The 19565-nt window shown below is 42.2% G+C and overlaps 1 protein-coding gene across 1 annotated transcript; it reads right to left on the bottom strand.

Moving 5' to 3' along the window:
• Positions 1-103: 103 nt before the first annotated feature.
• Positions 104-19172, bottom strand: LOC106587067 (phosphoinositide 3-kinase regulatory subunit 6). The gene is made up of 20 exons (XM_045713260.1): positions 18946-19172; positions 15897-15992; positions 15670-15771; positions 14782-14873; positions 14202-14270; positions 13531-13663; positions 13236-13305; positions 12826-13018; positions 11673-11823; positions 10998-11069; positions 9894-10386; positions 9385-9484; positions 7289-7411; positions 5886-5996; positions 5271-5373; positions 5041-5111; positions 4676-4766; positions 4273-4325; positions 3946-4052; positions 104-1891 (listed from the first exon to the last, which is right to left on the bottom strand). The coding sequence occupies exons 2-20, from the start codon at positions 15907-15909 to the stop codon at positions 1732-1734; spliced, it is 2307 nt and encodes a 768-aa protein (XP_045569216.1). The 5' UTR covers positions 15910-15992; positions 18946-19172; the 3' UTR covers positions 104-1731.
• Between the last annotated feature and the right edge of the window lie 393 nt (positions 19173-19565).

Raw genomic sequence — 19565 nt, 5'->3', positions numbered from 1 at the left:
TACAGGGTAAGGAAACCAATAGGTAATTTTGTAATTTTGGTGAACTATCCCTTTAAGAATAGAATAATCAGCTCATTCATTTTTCATTTCAGAAAAAGTCAGATTCAAATTCTCTCTTTTTATATCAAATATACAGTAATTATATAAAAATACATGTATTTACACTACTATTAAACAAGTAATTGCAATGACACCATACTCCAATGATTAGTCTTACATACATAACATTTAAAAAATAGACAAGTGTGCAAAAAGGTCTATTGATGATTGATGATGCATTACAAAAATACTAGCTGGCGATCAGAATACTCTTTAGACCCTTGTTTTTTTCAATGGTATTATGACAGTGGCTTTTATAGATGTGGCCACTCAGTCATTCAGTCAGTCAGTCTTTCTCTGTCTCTCTCTCTCTCTCTCTGTCTGTATGCCTGTCTTTCTGTCATCTACATACTTTTTATGGGTGCATATATGATAACTAGTCCCCATCACCTCATGATTTATTGTAAACCAGCCAATGTCCGACAGCGGTGACTGTGTTCCATCACCTTCAAGTTAGGCGTGATAAATTCATTTGAAACAAGCAAAGGGCTCAGAGTTGAACTTTCATTTTAGCATAGACCTCCTAGCATGGTAATAGTCAACCACACTAGATATTGCACCACTTGTTAGTCTAGCATACAGAACAAAGTCATATGCAGAAAGCTACCAGAAATTGAAACCCCCCCAGTCGGTTTCCTGTCATGCAACATGTTCTTTAGGGATCTTAAAATAGGTGCCTGTTCTTTTGTGTCATGTTTTTACTGAAGGCTTGTGCACAGTGCATTCAAACCTTTATTGCTAACTTACAAGAACTTAGGTGAGCTCAGAGAGCAGACGTGGCCTGTAATAGGCTATATGCCCCTTTAAATGGAACCTGTTTTTTAAAGAACTGGTTAATCCAACAAGTGACTGCTTCAAGAGCTTCTGTTGTTAGCTCACCAAGACATCAAACTATCTTTAAGTTGTTCTTCTGCCATGCTTAGTAATGAAAATGACCCTACCAGGGTTATTCAGTGTCAGAACTCAAAGAGCAGCAGGTAGTGTGTTTACATGGCAAGCAGGGTTGGGGTTAATTCCATTTAAATTCAGTCAATCCCTATGGTAATTTCAGTTTACTCCATAACTTTGCTGAATTGAAATGGAATTTGCCCCAACCCAGACGTCAAGGGATGGATGAGTCTTCCCTTAGATTAGATGATTGGGAGGGTGGGCTACTCTTCTGACGGACCAGATTTTGAACCCAGGTTGTCAAGTTTATGTTAGTCCTCTGAGCTAAAGCTTATCTTGGAGCTAATACCAACTCAGCTTCACTCTCATGCCTCATACACTCTCATAAAATTGTCAATTTTAGAGACAATATTGTTCTTTGACTATGCTGCCAGTCAGAGATATGCCTATGGGAGCAGTATATGATAAAACTGTCACAAGCAGAAACTGGAACGAGATCCAATACCCATGGCAAATTAATTTCTTTGTTGACAAATCTAACACTTGTCAAACTCAGCTGGTTTTCTTGTCAAGGTTACACCAGTTACCCTTAGCTGCCACCCAGATTCTCTTTCCACATCCCTTCAAGGTACACTGAGGCGCTGTTGTGAGTACTAAGCGCGTCCCTGATCCTCATACAATGTAGATGGTCTCAACGTTTCAGTCTCTGTACAGTGGAGTCCATCCAGATGGTTGTGGGATCAGTCAGTTGATGATACCAGCGAAGGTATTGATTGGTAGAGGAAGTCCTTTGTTCATGTACTTGCTGAGGCCAGCGTCCCTCTCCTCTTCCCCCAAACTGAACTTGGACCGCATGGTCTTCTGGACACAGTATCCAGGATCAAGACAGGGAGCGATCTCTATGCTGGAATGAAATTAATTGATAGAGGACATGTCAAATTATGAGAGTTAGATAAGTATGTTTGCCATTTTTGGGGGGCTTTAGTGACATTGAACATTAAAAGATTATAATATTACACTTTTTAAAAGCATATATGTGCATTTAGTTATTTACATACAGTTGAAGTAGGAAGTTTACATACACCTCAGCCAAATACATTTAAACTCAGTTTTTCACAATTCCTAACATTTAATCCTAGTAAAAATTCTCTGTCTTAGGTCAGTTAGGATCACCACTTTGTTTTAAGTATGTGGAATGTCAGAATAAGAGAGAGAATGATTTAGAGAGAATGAGAGAGAGAATGATTTATTTCAGCTTTTATTTCTTTCATCACATTCCCAGTGGGTCAGAAGTTTACATACACTCAATTAGTATTTGGTAGCATTGCCTTTAAATGGTTTATCTTGGGTCAAACGTTTTGGGTAGTCTTCCACAAGCTTCCCACAATAAGTTGGGTGAATTTTGGCCAAATACCTTGACTTTGTTGTCCTTAAGCCATTTTGCCACAACTTTGTAAGTATGCTTGGGGTCATTGTCCATTTGGAAGACCCACTTGCGACCAAGCTTTAACTTCTTGACTGATGTCTTGAGATGTTGCTTCAATATATCCACATAATTTTCTTTCCTCATGATGAAATCTATTTTGTGAAGTGCACCAGTCCCTCCTGCAGCAAATCAACCCCACAACATGATGCTGCCACCCCCATGCTTTACAGTTGGGATGGTGTTCTTCGGCTTGCAAGCCTCCCCCTTTTTCCTCCAAACATAACGATGGTCATTATGGCCAAACAGTTCCCTTTTTGTTTCATCAGACCAGAGGACATTTCTCCAAAAAGTATGATCTTTGTCCCCATGTGCAGTTGCAAACCGTAGTCTGGCTTTTTTATGGCGGTTTTGGAGCAGTGGCTTCTTCCTTGCTGAGCGGCCTTTCAGGTTATGTCGATATAGGACTCGTTTTACTGTGGATATAGATACTTTTGTACCTGTTTCCTCCAGCATCTTCACAAGGTCCTGTGATTGATTTGCACTTTTCGCACCAAAGTACGTTCATCTCTAGGAGACAGAATGCGTCTCCTTCCTGAGCGGTATGACGGCTACGTGGTCCCATGGTGTTTATACTTGCGTACTATTGTTTGTACAGATGAAAGTGGCACCTTCAGGCATTTGGAAATTGCTCCCAAGGATGAACCAGACTTGTGGAGGTTTTTTGGTCTTTTGATTTTCCCATGATGTCAAGCAAAGAGGCACTGAGTTTGAAGGTAGGCCTTGAAATACATCCACAGGTAAACCTCCAATTGACTCAAATTATGTCAGTTAGCCTATCAGAAGCTTCTAAAGCCATGACATAATTTTCTGGAATTTTCCAAGCTGTTTAAAGGCACAGTCAACTTAGTGTATGTAAACTTCTGACCCACTGGAATTGTGATACAATTCTGTCTGTAAACTATTGTTGGAAAAATTGCTTGTGTCATGCACAAAGTAGATGTCCTAACCGACTTGCCAAAACTATAGTTTGTTAACAAGAAATTTGTGGAGTGGTTGAAAAACGAGTTTTAATGTCTCCAACCTAAGTGTATGTAAACTTCCGACTTCAACTGTGTATACTGTAACATCACACAATATATATAATTTATACTGTAACATGACACAATATATATAATTTATCCTGTAACATGACACAATATATATAATACATACTGTAACATGGCACAATATATATAATTTATACTGTAACATGACACAATATATATAATTTATACTGTAACATGACACAATGTATATAATACATACTATATATATAACATGTGCATATGTAACTTAACCACATACAGTATGACTAGGGCTAAACAAATGAGGTTAGACCAACATGCTTCAGAAGAAATTGCAACCAGAAACCTTCTGGTAACAAGATCATGTGTCTATCCACCAAACCACTGTCTGACCTGTTTTCATCTATTTCAAGTTTCCATGGTAGCCCTACCGTAGGCAACAGCAACAGCTACACCAACAGCTCTCACCTCTGTACGTCTTTGAAGGTCCTCCTAGAGTCTTTGTCCAGGGTCACAGTGAAGGTTTTCATCTCCAGGGTTCTGATCTTGATGTTACAGGTTCGGATCTTGGCCTCCTTGTGGAATTAAGTCTGTGTGTTAGGTTTGGTTTTAGGTTTATGAGATCATAAAGCGATGTGGCCACCAGGCTTAGTCAAGCGAACCAGGCCTTTGTGACGTTAAGAACAAGATGGAGACCCAAGAATACCAAGAGGATGAAGTAAATCTGTTATGTTTCAGAATTTTATATCAACCTTCACTAATAGACATCTGTGTGTTAAAACGGTGTAAACTCACCATGGTGTTTTTGGGTTTGGTTTCGTTGAAAGCTACTGTAAGACAGTTCAGATCTGAGGACAACAACAAAAATGACAACATAGGCCAGGCTTCAACAGATATACAGAATAATATGGGAAAAGTAGTAGACATTTCAGAACTTATTTTTACATTCTCACAATTGTATCAATATGCAACAGCATGAACATGCAATACTGTTTTACATTGTGACTTTGCCCACTGGGCACACACTGGTTGAATCAACGTTGTTTCCGCGTCATTTCCATGAAATGATGTTGAACCAACGTGGAATAGACCCATAGGGTGACAACTCGGCGACTACTGATCACAATATAGATGAATCTAGCAATTCATTACGTGAATATAGTAAATATCATTGTGTGTGATATGTAGTGTTGTATACCTTCAGTTTCATTGGAGGGAATGGCACTAATCTGAACACCTGAGGTCCTCACTGACATACCCTTATCTACGTCTCTACCACTCAACGACACCTGGAGAGGAGGACAGAGTCACAGGTCAGAGGTTATAGAGAGAAACTAACAGCTACTCGTCAAATACAGGTTATATGATCTCTCTTCAGGTCAGGCCACTCTCATGATGCAGTTCAAAATTCTAAACAGAGAAAGACAAACGTTGCGTCAACAGTATCAATCCCAAACACTATGAAAATAGAGCATACCATTAGCTTTATAGCCAGATGCAGCACTTTTACATTGATGCATATTGATGAGGTAATGTTAAAAACCCGGTTGAACTTTCGCTGACCTTTTTGTAGTTGACAGAGACGACAGCACCACATACGTCTCCTGTGTTCTTCTTCTGCTTGAGGGTTGTGGCTGAGAGTGGGAGGACAGACGTGATCAGACCAGACGAGTGACATATACACGTGCACACGCCAATGCATGCACACACGTACACACACACACACTTCAAATCAGTTAAAAAAAACATCAGATGCAGAGAACGTCGATCGGCGTACACAGGCTAAATGTTACCTTTCAAAGTAGTTGGGGACTGTTTGAACTCGGGGAAGTCCAGCTCTAAGTGGGAGAGAAACACATCCTCCACTGGGTCCTTGGTCAGGTTGGAGAAGCAGATCTGGAACATAAGCAAGAGGATGACAATCGCGGGTCAGTTGGTAGAGCAAGGCGCTTGCAACACCAAGGGGGTTCGGTTCCCGCTGGGGCCAACCGTACGTAAAAATGTATGCATTCATGACTGTAAGTTGCGTTGGATAAAAGCATCTGCTAAATGGCATATATTATTATTATTACTATGACATATTACCATTCAGATCATGTGCACTCTGGCATTTGGTGTTTTTGGTCTATGAGTGAGGACTGATAATCATGAACATGCTAGAGGGCCAAAGATAAACTATGCTCAGTCCATCGCTGCAGACTTACTGTCATTATATCACACAATAGACAACAGACAGTGGTAGAGAGATTCGATAGTGTATATGCGATAACTAGACCTAGAACTAGAAGCATATGGCTACGGCTGTGTCCCAAATGGCCCCCTATTCCCTATATTGTGCACTGCTTTTGACCAGGGCAAACAGGGCTCTGACTAGGGTACCATTTCAGATGCATCCTATGTGTCCTCACCTTGACAGAATAGATGGTGAAGTAAACAGGCTGCAGTCCGGTCCGCACGTAGTAGGAAATGACATCAGACAGGAAGGGGCTAGGCTCTGCCTGCTTGCTGCTGTTGGACTGCTGGAGAGAGATGGGAACATGTTAGTATGGAGCCTGGGGTTGACCAAGACAGATAGGGGTACACATAAAACTAGCCTTTTAATACACTGAATGTTCATGTTTTGGAAGGAACTCTATTTCATTCATGTAGAGACACAGGAGAGGAGCACTTCTTTGGTTTATAGTTCATCCACAAGGTGCTCTTTGATCATGGGATGAAATACTATAGAAAAGCCTTTGTGCAAACAAACTTCCAGAAGTAATCAAGGCAGTATCATGTAGTGGAACATTTTTAAAAGCCTCGATTGTTTTATGGCTTATGCATGGCAAGAATAAAAAACCCACCCACGCATTGTAAAAAAGGCTTTTTCATTCTTCCACTACATGAGTGCATTGATTACGTCGGGAAGTTTGTGTTGGTGCACAAAGGCTTTTTCATTCTTCCACTACACGAGTGCATTGATTACGTTGGGAAGTTTGTGTTGGTGCACAAAGGCTTTTTCATTCTTCCACTACACGAGTGCATTGATTACGTCGGGAAGTTTGTGTTGGTGCACAAAGGCTTTTTCATTCTTCCACTACATGAGTGCATTGATTACGTCGGGAAGATTGTGTGGTGCACAAAGGCTTTTTTACTCTGCAGCATCAACTTATTTTTGTTCTATTTCCCTCACATTGTAATTCATTACAGGTCCTTATTTATTGGAAACTACAGCATTAAACAATGAAAACCTGACCCTGTGTCCCTGCAACGTTTCACAATCTTTTACCCCCCGATACTTCCCTGTCTTTCCCTATACTGTGTCAAACAGTTTCTCTTCCCTCTATCCAGCTAAATGCAAAGATGACCCATAACAGCAAAACTATTTGCATACAGTACTCATAGGTTCCTAGTTTCGATAAGAGCCCACAGATGTTTTTTTGTTGCTTCCTGTAAACAAGCAACTACTGTAAAGTACTGTGCAATTTCCTTTTGTTTGCTAATCATTCAAAACACCTAGAAACATGCAAACGGTAATTTGTTGACTTTTTTATATGGTACAGACAGGTTGCAGAACATAAACCACATAACTTTATCTACTGTAAATCAGACCTACTGTAGATTAGACTAGCATTGTGTTTCCTCTTAAAATCCTGAAAGCTACACTTGATTGAGCTTGCCAGGCTAATGAAACCGATGGAATAGTCCCAAAAGTGCAAACCCTGTCAATCTAGCATTCCAGGCAGGCTCAATCAAAAGTATTAAAAGAGAACAGAAAATACTATTTGATGCTGTCATTTCAACATAACGTAGAAACAGCAGGTTACTGTACCATTTTGGCCAGCTTGGGGATCATGGAACCCAGACTGTTGATGTTGCAGTCGTACCATGGATCCACCATTCCCAGGTAGGAACCCAGGGCACAGGGGTTTTCCCGGGATGGGGAGAGGCCTTCCTGATAGAGAAGTACAACATGGTTTATTAAAGATACACTACTGTACTAAACTGTTAGGGTTACTCAACCACAGCCAAGTTCAGTGTAAAACCAGAGAACGACATTAACCCTTTACACTAGTGGGAATTGGCCTATATGGATAGGGCTAAATGTAAATGTTTCTTACAGAAGAAATATGAAAAACATATGCATAACTACGGTAGCAATTGAAAGGGAACAGTTTGGAGATTATAGGAAAATTATTAGACCAAAGTCGAGGACACAGTTCAACTGACGACTGAATCCAAAAATCACACTGTTGATTTTATGTGCATTTTATATTTACTGTACTTTTCGCCGCATTTGTTGATAACAAAATCTTAAAATACTCTGAATACATTCAGTAACAGTATAAGAATATTCCTGGAAAATGTAGGGTAGGTGCAACATAAGACAAAAACAATTGTCTCCAAGTGGCCCCACCGCTTTCCAAAGTGTGCACAGTTCCTAAGTCATTTCAATGCACTTTTATAACTCAAAGAAGTCTTCAACGATAAGGTGCTTTTTTTTTAGCTTTCCTAGCTGTGCCGTTGAGGAACTAGAACAAGCACACTTGTAGTTGTTTCGTTTGGAACACAACCCTGCATCCCCGCCATCACACAATGACTGTTGTTGTTTATGTAATCCAAAAACGGACCATTATAAATCACAATCTGGGTCAGGTGGGCATCATTTGAAAGTTTGTTCTATTGCCAAAATGACAAGCTAAGTTATAAAATACGATCTTACTGTGTTAGGCTTTCACAGGGCAATTCAGAGAACATATCGTAATTTTGGTGCGCATAGAAAGGACTATTCAGGTGCATTCAGCTGCATTCAGGTGCATTCAGGTGCATTCAGGTGCGTGTTCCGCTGCGGATTTTCTTCATAATACACAAACATCCCACTGGGCACAGACATCATTTCAACGTCTAGTTTTGATTTACATTTGGCTGAGTTGTCATCGTGAAATCAACCAAAAATATCACTGTCATTGGATTTAGGTTAAAAGTTGGGTGAAAAAAACACATTTCCATACGTTGATGACTTTTTTCAAATTCAATCAGTTTCCACGTTGATTCAACATCATCAAATAGATTTCTTGTTGTTAAAATGACATGGAAACAACATTGATTCAACCAGTTTTTGCCAAGTGAGATTCTGTTCAGAACAACCCAGGATATGACGCCATGCTTCTACATTTGCATTGCTTGCTGTTTGGGGTTTTAGGATTCTGTATAGCATTCCCTGACATCTGCTGATCTAAAAAGAGCTTTATAAATAAACGTGATTGATCGATTGATGTCATCTTGTAACTGTACATCAAGCATAGTGATCATAAATGTTGACTGTATATTGCAGGAGTTTTATGATATGGAAATGTGAAATGCACATTTGGACATATCATCTTTCAAAATACAGCATTTCCCTCACTCAGACAACAAAACATTCCAAAAACTGTCCAATTAGTCGGAGGGATGTGGGCAACTTCTTGTCTCGTGCATTGCTCAAGTTCAGAACGGATTTCAGTCAAAACCCATACAGCGCTGATAAGTGCAGAGCCAGAGCTCTGATGTCATTTACAGCATATTACTGTACAGCCACCAACGTTCCAATGCAGGCACTTATCAGTGACCAAATCTGCCATTTCAACCCGCATATCATTCTTTTAATGTGATCATTTCACATACTGTGTGTGGATATGTTTGTGTGTGTGTTTGTTTGTTTGTTTGTTTGTTTGTGTGTGTGTGTGTGTGTGTGTGTGTGTGTGTGTGTGTGTGTGTGTGTGTGTGTGTGTGTGTGTGTGTGTGTGTGTGTGTGTGTGTGTGTGTGTGTGTGTGTGTGTGTGTGTGTGTGTGTGTGGGTTCACAAACGGAAACACTGAAATGAGTCATATAAATGTCTCTCGACAGGTTGTAAACTGATAGAGGTGAGGTGTTAGCTTGTGGTCTTACTTTGACAGGACAGGTGGGACTGGGATCCTCACAGACAGGGATGTAGTAAAACTGGAAGTTGACTTTCATGGTCAGAAATAGACGACGCGCTTCCCTTTTCCTGCAGAGTGAAACCAATGATTAACTAACCCTCAAACCATGCTACACAGGACACCAAAATGGGTGTAATAACCAGTCAAGTTAGTTGGGAATAATCCCAATGTATATTTCTGACGCATTAACTGTTAATGTGTCATGGTTTCAATTCAACTTCCTTCTTCCTGACTAGACCACGGAAATGGACAGTTAGTTTCCGATTCCATTTTTTGGACATTAGGAAATAAAAAAAATTCAACAGCATAGTATAGGGCTAACCAAGTTGTTGTAGGTGGAACTGTCTCCAAAAAGAATACTATGATCATTTCTAACAGAAATCGATTATATCCAGTATCCATTCTAATATATCCAATATCCACTACAAACTACATGCAGTCTCCCAGACTACATTACCCATGATCCTGGTCCCTCACCTGAGAAAGTAGAAGGCCTTAGCCAGCTTCCCCAGCACCCTGTCGTCCCCCATCACCACGATCCGGGCTGTGAAGTGCCTCTGCTGCTTGGAGAATGACGGGGTCCCGCTGCACCCCGCCTTCCTATGAAGTGTCCCCCCTCCCCCGCCTCCCCTTCCCCCGGCCACACTCCCGCTCTCCTCCAGAGCGTCCTGCATCAGGGCCATATTGTCCGTGACTGACGGCCTCATCTTGATGCCTCCTCGTCGGGTTAACCTGGCCTCCCCCTCCTCCGAACCACCAGAGGGTTCCACCACTGAAGGCTCAACCCCAGGGGGAAGGTCCCTCTCGATGCCGCTGTCGGTGGACATCACGGAGTGGCGGGGCATGGCGGAGGAGGAAGTGAGGTCGGCGGGGAGGTCGGCGAGGTCAAAGTCTGTCTCCTGGTCCTGGGTGAGGCAGAAGTGTTCCGACGACATGGAGCTGGAGCGCACGCACTTGGCCAGCTCACGCCCTGGTGGAAGAGGTGACATCAGAGAAATAGGAATTAGATGACATATGTACTCCATCTCTATAACATGAATGTCAATACAGGTCAATGAGAACATGAAGCAGCGAGACAAGAAAGAGCTATAGTAATGGACGTTTGCATGGGGTGAGAACACAGTGTGCTAGAATAACACTCCTCATTATTCACGATTCATTTAGGATTATCCATAACCATGGTAGCATCCACATTAATGTAGAAGTGTTCACAAACATATTCTATTCTTATTTACAATAAAAGTGACTCCAAAATGACAGAATACATTATTTACCATTCATTTCTATTGCGCACAAAATAATCTGATACACAACCAAAAACGAATTGCAAATGCAGAGTAACAAGTTGATGAAGTCATTGCGTACTAGGAATATGGGATCAAATTCTAAACTTTTGACTACTTTATTTCTAAGAATTTTTAGGGTGTCAATCATTTTGACCCCTACCTTTTTGAGAGACAAAAAGGATTTAAACAGAGAAACAGAGTTCATGTAACAGAGGTCTCTCGATGGTGTGTATAAACAACAGATCACTCACAGATCTCCTCATCCTCCCGCCACAGGTGGAAGCTCATCTCCGGGTTGGGAAGCGGCATGTCACACAGGCATCCCCACCACCGGAGGACAATGTGTCTAAACCAGGAAGAGCCCAAACTGTCACAATGACACCAAAAACAACACAACACCCGATTACTTCCTGGTCCCCCTCCCCTACACTAAGTATATGGTCTCACACCTGGCCTGTGAGAGACAGTGTAGTGTCCATTTGAAGGATAGTTGTTATGATGAGAAGAATACATTTGTATTAAATGGGAAATACAGTGTACATCCGTCCTAAGGAGGGGGGGTGGCGGGGTGGGGGGGGCTCTGACTCGACAGATTTAGACATGGAGGAATACAGTGTGAAAGATCAGCTGACCAATACAGCGATCTATTAATAACGTTCCCTGAGTCAGTGACTGCTGCACTATACGGTATGTGTCAGCTTGAAGACACACTAACACAAAAAAAAGGACAGGGTTGGCAGTATTTCTCTGAATACGCCCTATGTGAAAAATGTATAACTACTTATATACGCGTACCAGCTGTAATAGCTTGAAGTGTCGTCTACATTAACGTTACCCCTCCGTTTTCACTTGTAAACAGAAACCAAATGCTAGTCTAAAAGAAATGGGAGATAATGTCTGGATTCTTTTTAGATCAGTTGGTTTTGGTTTCAAACAGTCAAAAGATGATCCCTCTATGATGATCCTGTACCTGATGTGTCAGTATGGGTGAGGATCTCTCTGTAGAGTTGTCCCAGTCTCCCCCTCAGCACCACCCCTTCCCCCTTGGTGCCCTCCTCCACACTCTGCTCCAGACTGACCACCACTTCCTGGAAGTACGGCTCCACGTCCTGGCCAATTTCCTGCCACACACACACACACGCAAGCACACACACACACACACACACACACGCAAGCACACACACACACGCAAGCACACACACACACGCACAAACACGCACACACACACACACACACACACACACACACACACACACACACACACACACACACACACACACACACACACACACACACACACACACACGGTCTATGAATAGAATACAGGTGAAAGGCCATCAGCGTCCAGACAAACGCATCTGGAAGTCTGAGTTTGACACATCCTGTTGAGATGAGTGTTATATTGTTATATTAGGACCAGTGTGTGTAAGTGTGTGTTTTAATGGGAATGGTGCCAACCTCTGTTAGATCACGGAACAGCACAACTAAACAACACACTATTGAGTCATTATAGATCATTTCTGGTTAAGTGTGTTGCTGAATATGACTGAGATCGCATGTATGAGGCACCAGTAGAGACCTTTAGCTTTCTGAGCTTTGCTTTGGTGCAAATTGAAACTGCACAAACCACAAAGGGGTTTGTGCAATACATTGAAATAGAAACTAGTGTCAAACACAAAGTGGTATTGATTTAGATAACTTTGAACAAAACATGGCAACATTTGCGAAATGACACGACAAAACCAAAGTCAAACTGAGATTAAACATCAAAGTAAATATCAAGACCATAAAACAAGTTTCTTTACTCTAGAACAGAAGTCACACCCAAAAGGTTTTTCTACTGTGTCAAATGTGTTGTGCACGTAAAATGTGCCTAGAATATACATGTAACAAAAACAATGTGGTAAAAACTAAGTTACTTTTGTTCTCCGAAGTGGGATGGATGGACAAATAAATAAATAAAGCCAAAAAGAAAGAAACGAAGTAAATGAAGGGTTTTACCAATAACTTTTACCCTGAAACCCATCATCACATACGCATTCGGGAAAGACCAGACATAAATAGAAGAAGAAATGTCATAGTGAAACTCAATGTTAACACAACCACAGTGCAACTACACTGACCTTCAGTGCCTGTGCCAGTTTAGGACCGTGGCACAGCTCCCCTCCTAGAGCAGCCTGGATGGAGTGTTGGACCACGCTCCGCATGTGGTCAAGGGGATTCAGATACCCCCCTGACCCCGAGGCCTCGATGTCCCCCCTCAGCGCCTCACAGTGGGGGCCGGAGAAGACCGCCGGATCGGCGAACACAAACACCCTAGAAGAGATTGAGTTATTGCCTTTGGTTATCCTTGATTAACCAGTTTCCTAATTGTTTGGTCGGCAGTTCACATGCAACCTGCTGTTATTACAAGCTACTTTATCTACAAACAGCATGTCATTCTATACCATAAGGAAAAATGGCTTCTACACTGTACTGTGCTTCTCTCTGTGTCGCCGTGTGTATACAACATCAAGTTAGGTTGTTCTCTCACCTCTCCTGAAAGGGATGGTAGTCATTCTTCAGGCTCTGCTCTGCAATAACCATCCTCTGATAGAGCACTCCTGCGGGTCAAAAAGATTTACTATCCAAGTAAAACACATGACATTCTCGTACTACAGCCATTGAATACAATGAAACAAACATCCCTCTTCATTCTAAAGTGTATTACAGTAAAACGATTATCACCTTTGAAGACAGTAAAGTCTACCAATAAAGTCTTATCTAATACATAATAAAAAATACATCGTTCGACAGGTTAGACCAAGGATGTATGTTGGTTTCGGTACCTGGTGTGTAGCGTTCTGTCTTCATGCGTCTGGTGTAGCTGAGGCCTACAGTACAGTAGGGCTGGGGGAGGGTAAGCAGCCTCTTACAGAAGTCATACACCCGCTTGTACAGGTCGTCAGGAAGATAGGCTGACTGGAACATACACAGATATACACACAGTTAGTACTGTCAGTCAGTCACAGCTGTCCTCGGATTTACCTGAACCACCAAACACAATTGGTATTGTACATACACACAACCCTCAAATACAGTATAGTACCATTTCCCTCCATAAATACTTGCACAAACTTCCCAAAACTTCAATATACAACATATCCTGTTTTAAATTGCTAGCAATCATCAATGGTTTGTAATATTCTATTATTTTCCATCCCATTCTATTCTATTGTACTATAAAGAGCCTATGGCTCTGGTAACAACAAGAACTGTCTCTTTAAGAAGACACCAACAGATAAAGAAGAGATAAAGGTCTACGACAGTACAGAGTCCTGACCTAGCCTGACCAGGAAGTGTAGGAGACGATTAACAGGAAATAAGACTTCATCAAATCTGAGTAGATCATCAAAACAGTGATGGGTAATGATCCAATCCCCCAAATGAAAGCTTCTCCCCAGCCAACCCTGAGACAGATCTGTAAAGATGCTGTTATCATGTCTGACCGGGAACCTACCTGGATGACAGCATAGATGAGTGTGTGGAGCAAAGGGATGATGTGTGTCCGACAGTCTAGCCTCTCAGCCTGCAGACAACAAGAGACCAACACACAAACTTCTGTGTTAGTCAGTTACTCACTAATACAAAGTTTGTCTGTAAAAGATAGCTTATCTGTTACCACCGGGGGCGGACTGGGACCAGAAATCGGCCCTGGCATTTCTAACACATTGGACAATTATTTTCCTTGAGGCCTCTACACCGGCCAATTATTAGCAAGTTAATTATAATTTTGTGTAAAAAAAAAACAAGTTTGACAGACCAACTGGGCTAAAAATAAACCATTCCATCTAGTGTTTGCCAGAAATGCCAGATGGCCAATCCGCCCATTTCCCACTAGACATAACATTCATGTTTCACATTGTTGTATAATGTCCTTGACAATCTCAGTGTTCTTTTCAAATGTATTTGGGTAGCAATCGTTGATTGTCTTATCATGTCTCTTGACACTACAGTGAAAACTAATAATGAAGGGCCCAGAGACATATTTCTCCATATAAGGCCCCGGAATGGCCTAACGGAGCACATTGATGACATACCCTTTCCAGCTCCTTGACGACGACTCTCACCAGAATGAGACTGTTGGCAGGATTGTTCCGAACCTTCTTGTGCAGCGTCCATCTTAGCATCCCTTCGAATAGAAACACACACTCAGCACTTGCAAACATTTCCACAGATGGCACTAAACAGCACTCGCACTCTCTGTTGTTTCCATATACATAGCGCTACACAAATAGCTGGTGTGACTCAGTGCCAATGCTTTGTTCCATTGCACAACGAACCCAAACCGTGGATAAAAGTAATAGCTGACTCAGTGCAATTTTCCGATTATTGGCAGGCAGCGGTTGTGTCATTCTCATGTGGTTTGGGCAGATTAATACGGAACATTAAAGAGGATCAACTCCTTCTGGATGGTGGAGCAGAGAGGCAAGTCAGGAACCTTTAGTCCATTTTAAACCTAGATGCTTTGTATGTAAGGCATAGGCGGCTGGTGGCACTTTAAATGGGGAGGACAGGCTCAAAGTAATGGCTGGAATTGAATAAATGGAACGGTATCAAACACATCGTTTCCATGTGCTTGAAACCATTCCATTCACTTCCTCCAGCCATTATTATGAGCCGTCCTCCCCTCACCAGCCTCCTGTGATATACGGGTACCCATATGAATCGTTATTGAGCTTTGGGTCAGTAATGTGGGGGTTACTTGATGAAGCTTGCTATGCATCTAGCTAGCACTACCAGTTGAAGCTAGCCAGTTAGCGACACCTCTGACCAAACCAGACTGGAAATGTGCAACAAAAGCAGCCTGACCTGAAACGGAGCCATGCTCACTGGAAAGCAAGCCGGTTCACTACCTCTCAGCTCTGCTCAACTCAACAGTGTGTAAACCCCATAAAGAGTCTAGTGGAAACTACTGATGGGTTTACCTTTATTGAGCACAGAGGAGGGGTGTTGGCTCTCCAGCTCCCTGAGTACGGCATGGACACTGCGGTAGATGTCCGACTCTGAGGCCAAGGGGGCACAGCTGCCTGGAGAGTCAGGGGTCAGAGGTTAAGAGTTAATGTTAATAAAAGCCGTACAGCAAATGTTCCATTTTGGATCAAATGTACATGCATGCCACTCTTCAAATGACACCCTATTCCCCATATATTACCTATAGGCTCCATGCTGCTCGGGGGGGCTGCTCGAGCTATCTCAGGCTGCCTTGTTGGTCATGTCTCACATGCATGGCGGGGCCACGGCCTGGTGTCTATAGGGACGGGACAAGAAGAAAGTCAAAGCTGTTAGCGGTACCCACCGGAGGCATGACATGGGCATTTGAGGGCTGTTATTCTTTATTTAACCAGGAAAAAGGCTATAGGCTTAAATGATATACTGGACATTCTTGTAGCACAGAGGTGTTAGGACTTGTGAGTCCCCAAGAGTAGAGCCAGTGAATTGACCACGAAACACACGCACGCACGCACGCACGCACGCACGCACGCACGCACGCACGCACGCACGCACGCACGCACACACACACACACACACACACACACACACACACACACACACACACACACACACACACACACACAACACCGAGCTGTAAGACTGGACATAATGAGTTTCAGCAGCAGGTGCTGCGGTCACAGTCACACTACTGTTCCAATAGAACAAGGCTGATCATTCTCCTTGCCTCATAAACAACCTCTTTCTCTGCTTCTCTTTCTCACAGTCTAGTTTATCGCCGCGCGAATAGAATTATACCCCGTCCCAAGTGTTTCGTTTTTTTGGCTTTAGCTAGAGATCAGTCATCTACCCACCTGTTTCACACCATCCCCCATAACAAAGACTAAAATGACTGGGGATGTACGGAGGTCTATGGGACAGCTTCACACGTCAAGTATAAAACGACCAATCGTGTCAAAATGAAAGCTCCCAGCAGTGAGAGACGATGACTTCTTGATATTCAGATCTGTGATGAGTACACTTACAGTATAAAGTTGAAGTCGGAACCTTAGCCAAATACATTTAAACTCAGTTTTTCACAATTCCTGACATTTAATCCTAGTAAAAATTCCCTGTCTTAGGTCAGTTAGGATCACCACTTTATTTTAAGAATTTGAAATGTCAGAATAATAGTAGAGAGAATGATTTATTTCAGCTTTTATTTCTTTCATCACATTCCCAGTGGGTCAGAAGTTTCCAAACACTCAATTAGTATTTGGTAGCATTGCCTTTAAATTGTTTAACTTGGGTCAAACGTTTCGGGTAGCCTTCCACAAGCTTCCCACAATAAGTTGTGATGGCCACTCCAATACCTTGACTTTGTTGTCCTTAAGCCATTTTGCCACAACTTTGGAAGTATGCTTGGGGTCATTGTCCATTTGGAAGACCCATTTGTGACCAAGCTTTAACTTCCTGACTGATGTCTTGAGATGTTGCTTCAATATATCCACATAATTTTCCTTCTTCATGCCATCTATTTTGTGAAGTGCACCAGTCCCTCCTGCAGCAAAGCACCCCCACAACATGATGCTGCCACCCCCGTGCTTCACAGTTGGGATGATGTTCTTCGGCTTGCAAGCCTCCCCTTTTTTCCTCCAAACATAACGATAGTCATTATGGCTAAACAATTCTATTTTTGTTTCATCAGACCAGAGGACATTTCTCCAAAAAGTACGATCTTTGTCCCCATGTGCAGTTGCAAACCGTAGTCTGGCTTTTTTATGGCGGTTTTGGAGCAGTGGCTTCTTCCTTGCTGAGCGGCCTTTCAGGTTATGTCAATATAGGACTTGTTTTACTGTGGATATAGATACTTTTGTACCTGCTTCCTCCAGCATCTTCACAAGGTCCTTTGCTGTTGTTCTGGGATTGATCTGCACTTTTCGCACCAAAGTACAGAGCGCATCTCCTTCCTGAGCGGTATGGCGGCTGCGTGGTCCCATGGTGTTTATACTTGCATACTATTGTTTGTACAGATGAACGTGGCACTTTCAGGCGTTTGAAAATTGCTCCCAAGGATGAACCAGACCTGTGGAGGTCTACATTTTTTTTTCTGAGGTCTTGGCTGATTTCTTTGGATTTTCCCATGATGTCAAGCAAAGAGGCACTGAGTTTGAAGGTAGGCCTTGAAATACATCCACAGGTACACCTCCAATTGATTCAAATGATGTCAATTAGCCTAACAGAAGCTTCTAAAGCCATGACATAATTTTCTGGATTTTTCCAAGCTGTTTAAAGGCACAGTCAACTTAGTGTATGTAAACTTCTGACCCATTGGAATTGTGATACAGTGAATTATAAGTGAAATAATCTGTCTGTAAACAATTGTTGGAAAAATTACTTGTGTCATGCACAAAGTAGATGTCCTAACCGACTTGCCAAAACTATAGTTTGTTAACAAGAAATTTGTGGAGTGGTTGAAAAACGAGTTTTAATGACTCCAACCTAAGTGTATGTAAACTTCCGACTTCAACTGTACATGCAGAACGCATCATCTCAAGACAAGATAGATAGAATCAAATCAAATGCTATTCTATTTGTCACATGTGCCGCATACAACAGGTGTAGACCTTGCTGCGAAATGCTTACTTACAAGCCCGTAACCAACAATGCAGTTCAAAAAATAGAGTTAAGTAAATATTGAACAGTGAACTAGTGAAACTGCTGTGGAGTTATAAACATTACTGAGCATATAAAGGTGTATTACTGTAGAGATAGCCTTAGAGATAAAGGATATGGGAGTAAAATAAATTACAAGTATATTTCCATTTGAATTAAATTGCCAAATAGAATATACTGCATTGTTTCTGCAACAACTATACCGACAACTTGACTTTCAGGACATGCCTCAGCTAACAGCACACTAAGATGTTTAAAAAAGTGAAACATACTCAGCATAAATAACTGTATTACTTCCTCAGTTTGGAATAACCTGACCCAAAATAACACAGCTGAATTGAATTGTCACCTTACTAGTCTATAAAGTGGCACCAAATGTTCTGTTGAGACATTTCCGATCCAGTCAAAACATGGAAAGAAACGACTATCTCACAAACCATGTAACGGTTCCCTAAGCCAGAGGCAGAGTGCATGCCAAAATGCCTCTCTCCATGTTAGTTCTCAGCTTCAAGTTCTATCTCAGACACATCCATCATCCAGTGCCTACCGACCAAAGCACACAAAACAGGTGAACCGCAAAAAACAAATCCCCCTACCTTTTCCCTCCCAGAAAGGTTCCTCTTTTCAGCGATACACAAAAGGTTCCCTTAATTTCCGACACACTGGCTCAGTGTTCAACGTGCTGCTGCAGGGTCTGACAGAGAGAATAGTGAAGTGGAGTGAACTTCCTCTAACTGGGAGGTAGTGACGAGGTGGTGGGGGTGGTGACAGAGAGAGTGGCAGTGTTCTGAGAGAGGGGGAGAGAGAAAGAAGTAGCAGTGTTCTAAGAGTGGGAGAGAGAGAGGTAGAGGGGGAGGAGGAAAGTGAGGTGGAGGTTTGGAGGAGGATGTTTGGGGGCAAGGTAACAGCAGCAACCTGTTTGAACTGTGTTTAATGTTGCATTTTCTCTCTCTCTCTCTGACTCTATTTTTGTCTTTCTGTTTTCTTGTATCTTTTTTTTTCTTTCTTGTATCTTTCTCTCAACTTTTCCCCCTCTCTTTCTCCCTCTCCCTCAGGCTGCCCAGAGGTTGTTCCTGAGGCTACAGTAGAAAAATGGAGGTTTAGTTGGAGGGGATTTAACCTTGATCCCTGCAATAAAGCACGACGCAGGGAATGACAGCAACAGGGATAACAGCGCTGCCTCAGCAACTCAGCAACTGCCTGGGTGACCACACGT

This window comes from Salmo salar, chromosome ssa02, assembly GCF_905237065.1.
Source record: "Salmo salar chromosome ssa02, Ssal_v3.1, whole genome shotgun sequence".
NCBI lineage: Eukaryota > Metazoa > Chordata > Actinopteri > Salmoniformes > Salmonidae > Salmo > Salmo salar.
This window is presented reverse-complemented; position numbering and strand designations above follow the sequence as displayed.

What these genes read in the sequence shown, in the direction of transcription:
- LOC106587067 (XM_045713260.1), bottom strand. An exon ending in TCGTCAAGGAGCTGGAAAGG is followed by an intron (nt 14,271 to 14,781) that starts GTATGTCATCAA and finishes TGTTGTCTGCAG; the next exon opens with GCTGAGAGGCTAGACTGTCG. An exon ending in TCACCATCTATTCTGTCAAG is followed by an intron (nt 5,374 to 5,885) that starts GTGAGGACACAT and finishes CTTATGTTCCAG; the next exon opens with ATCTGCTTCTCCAACCTGAC.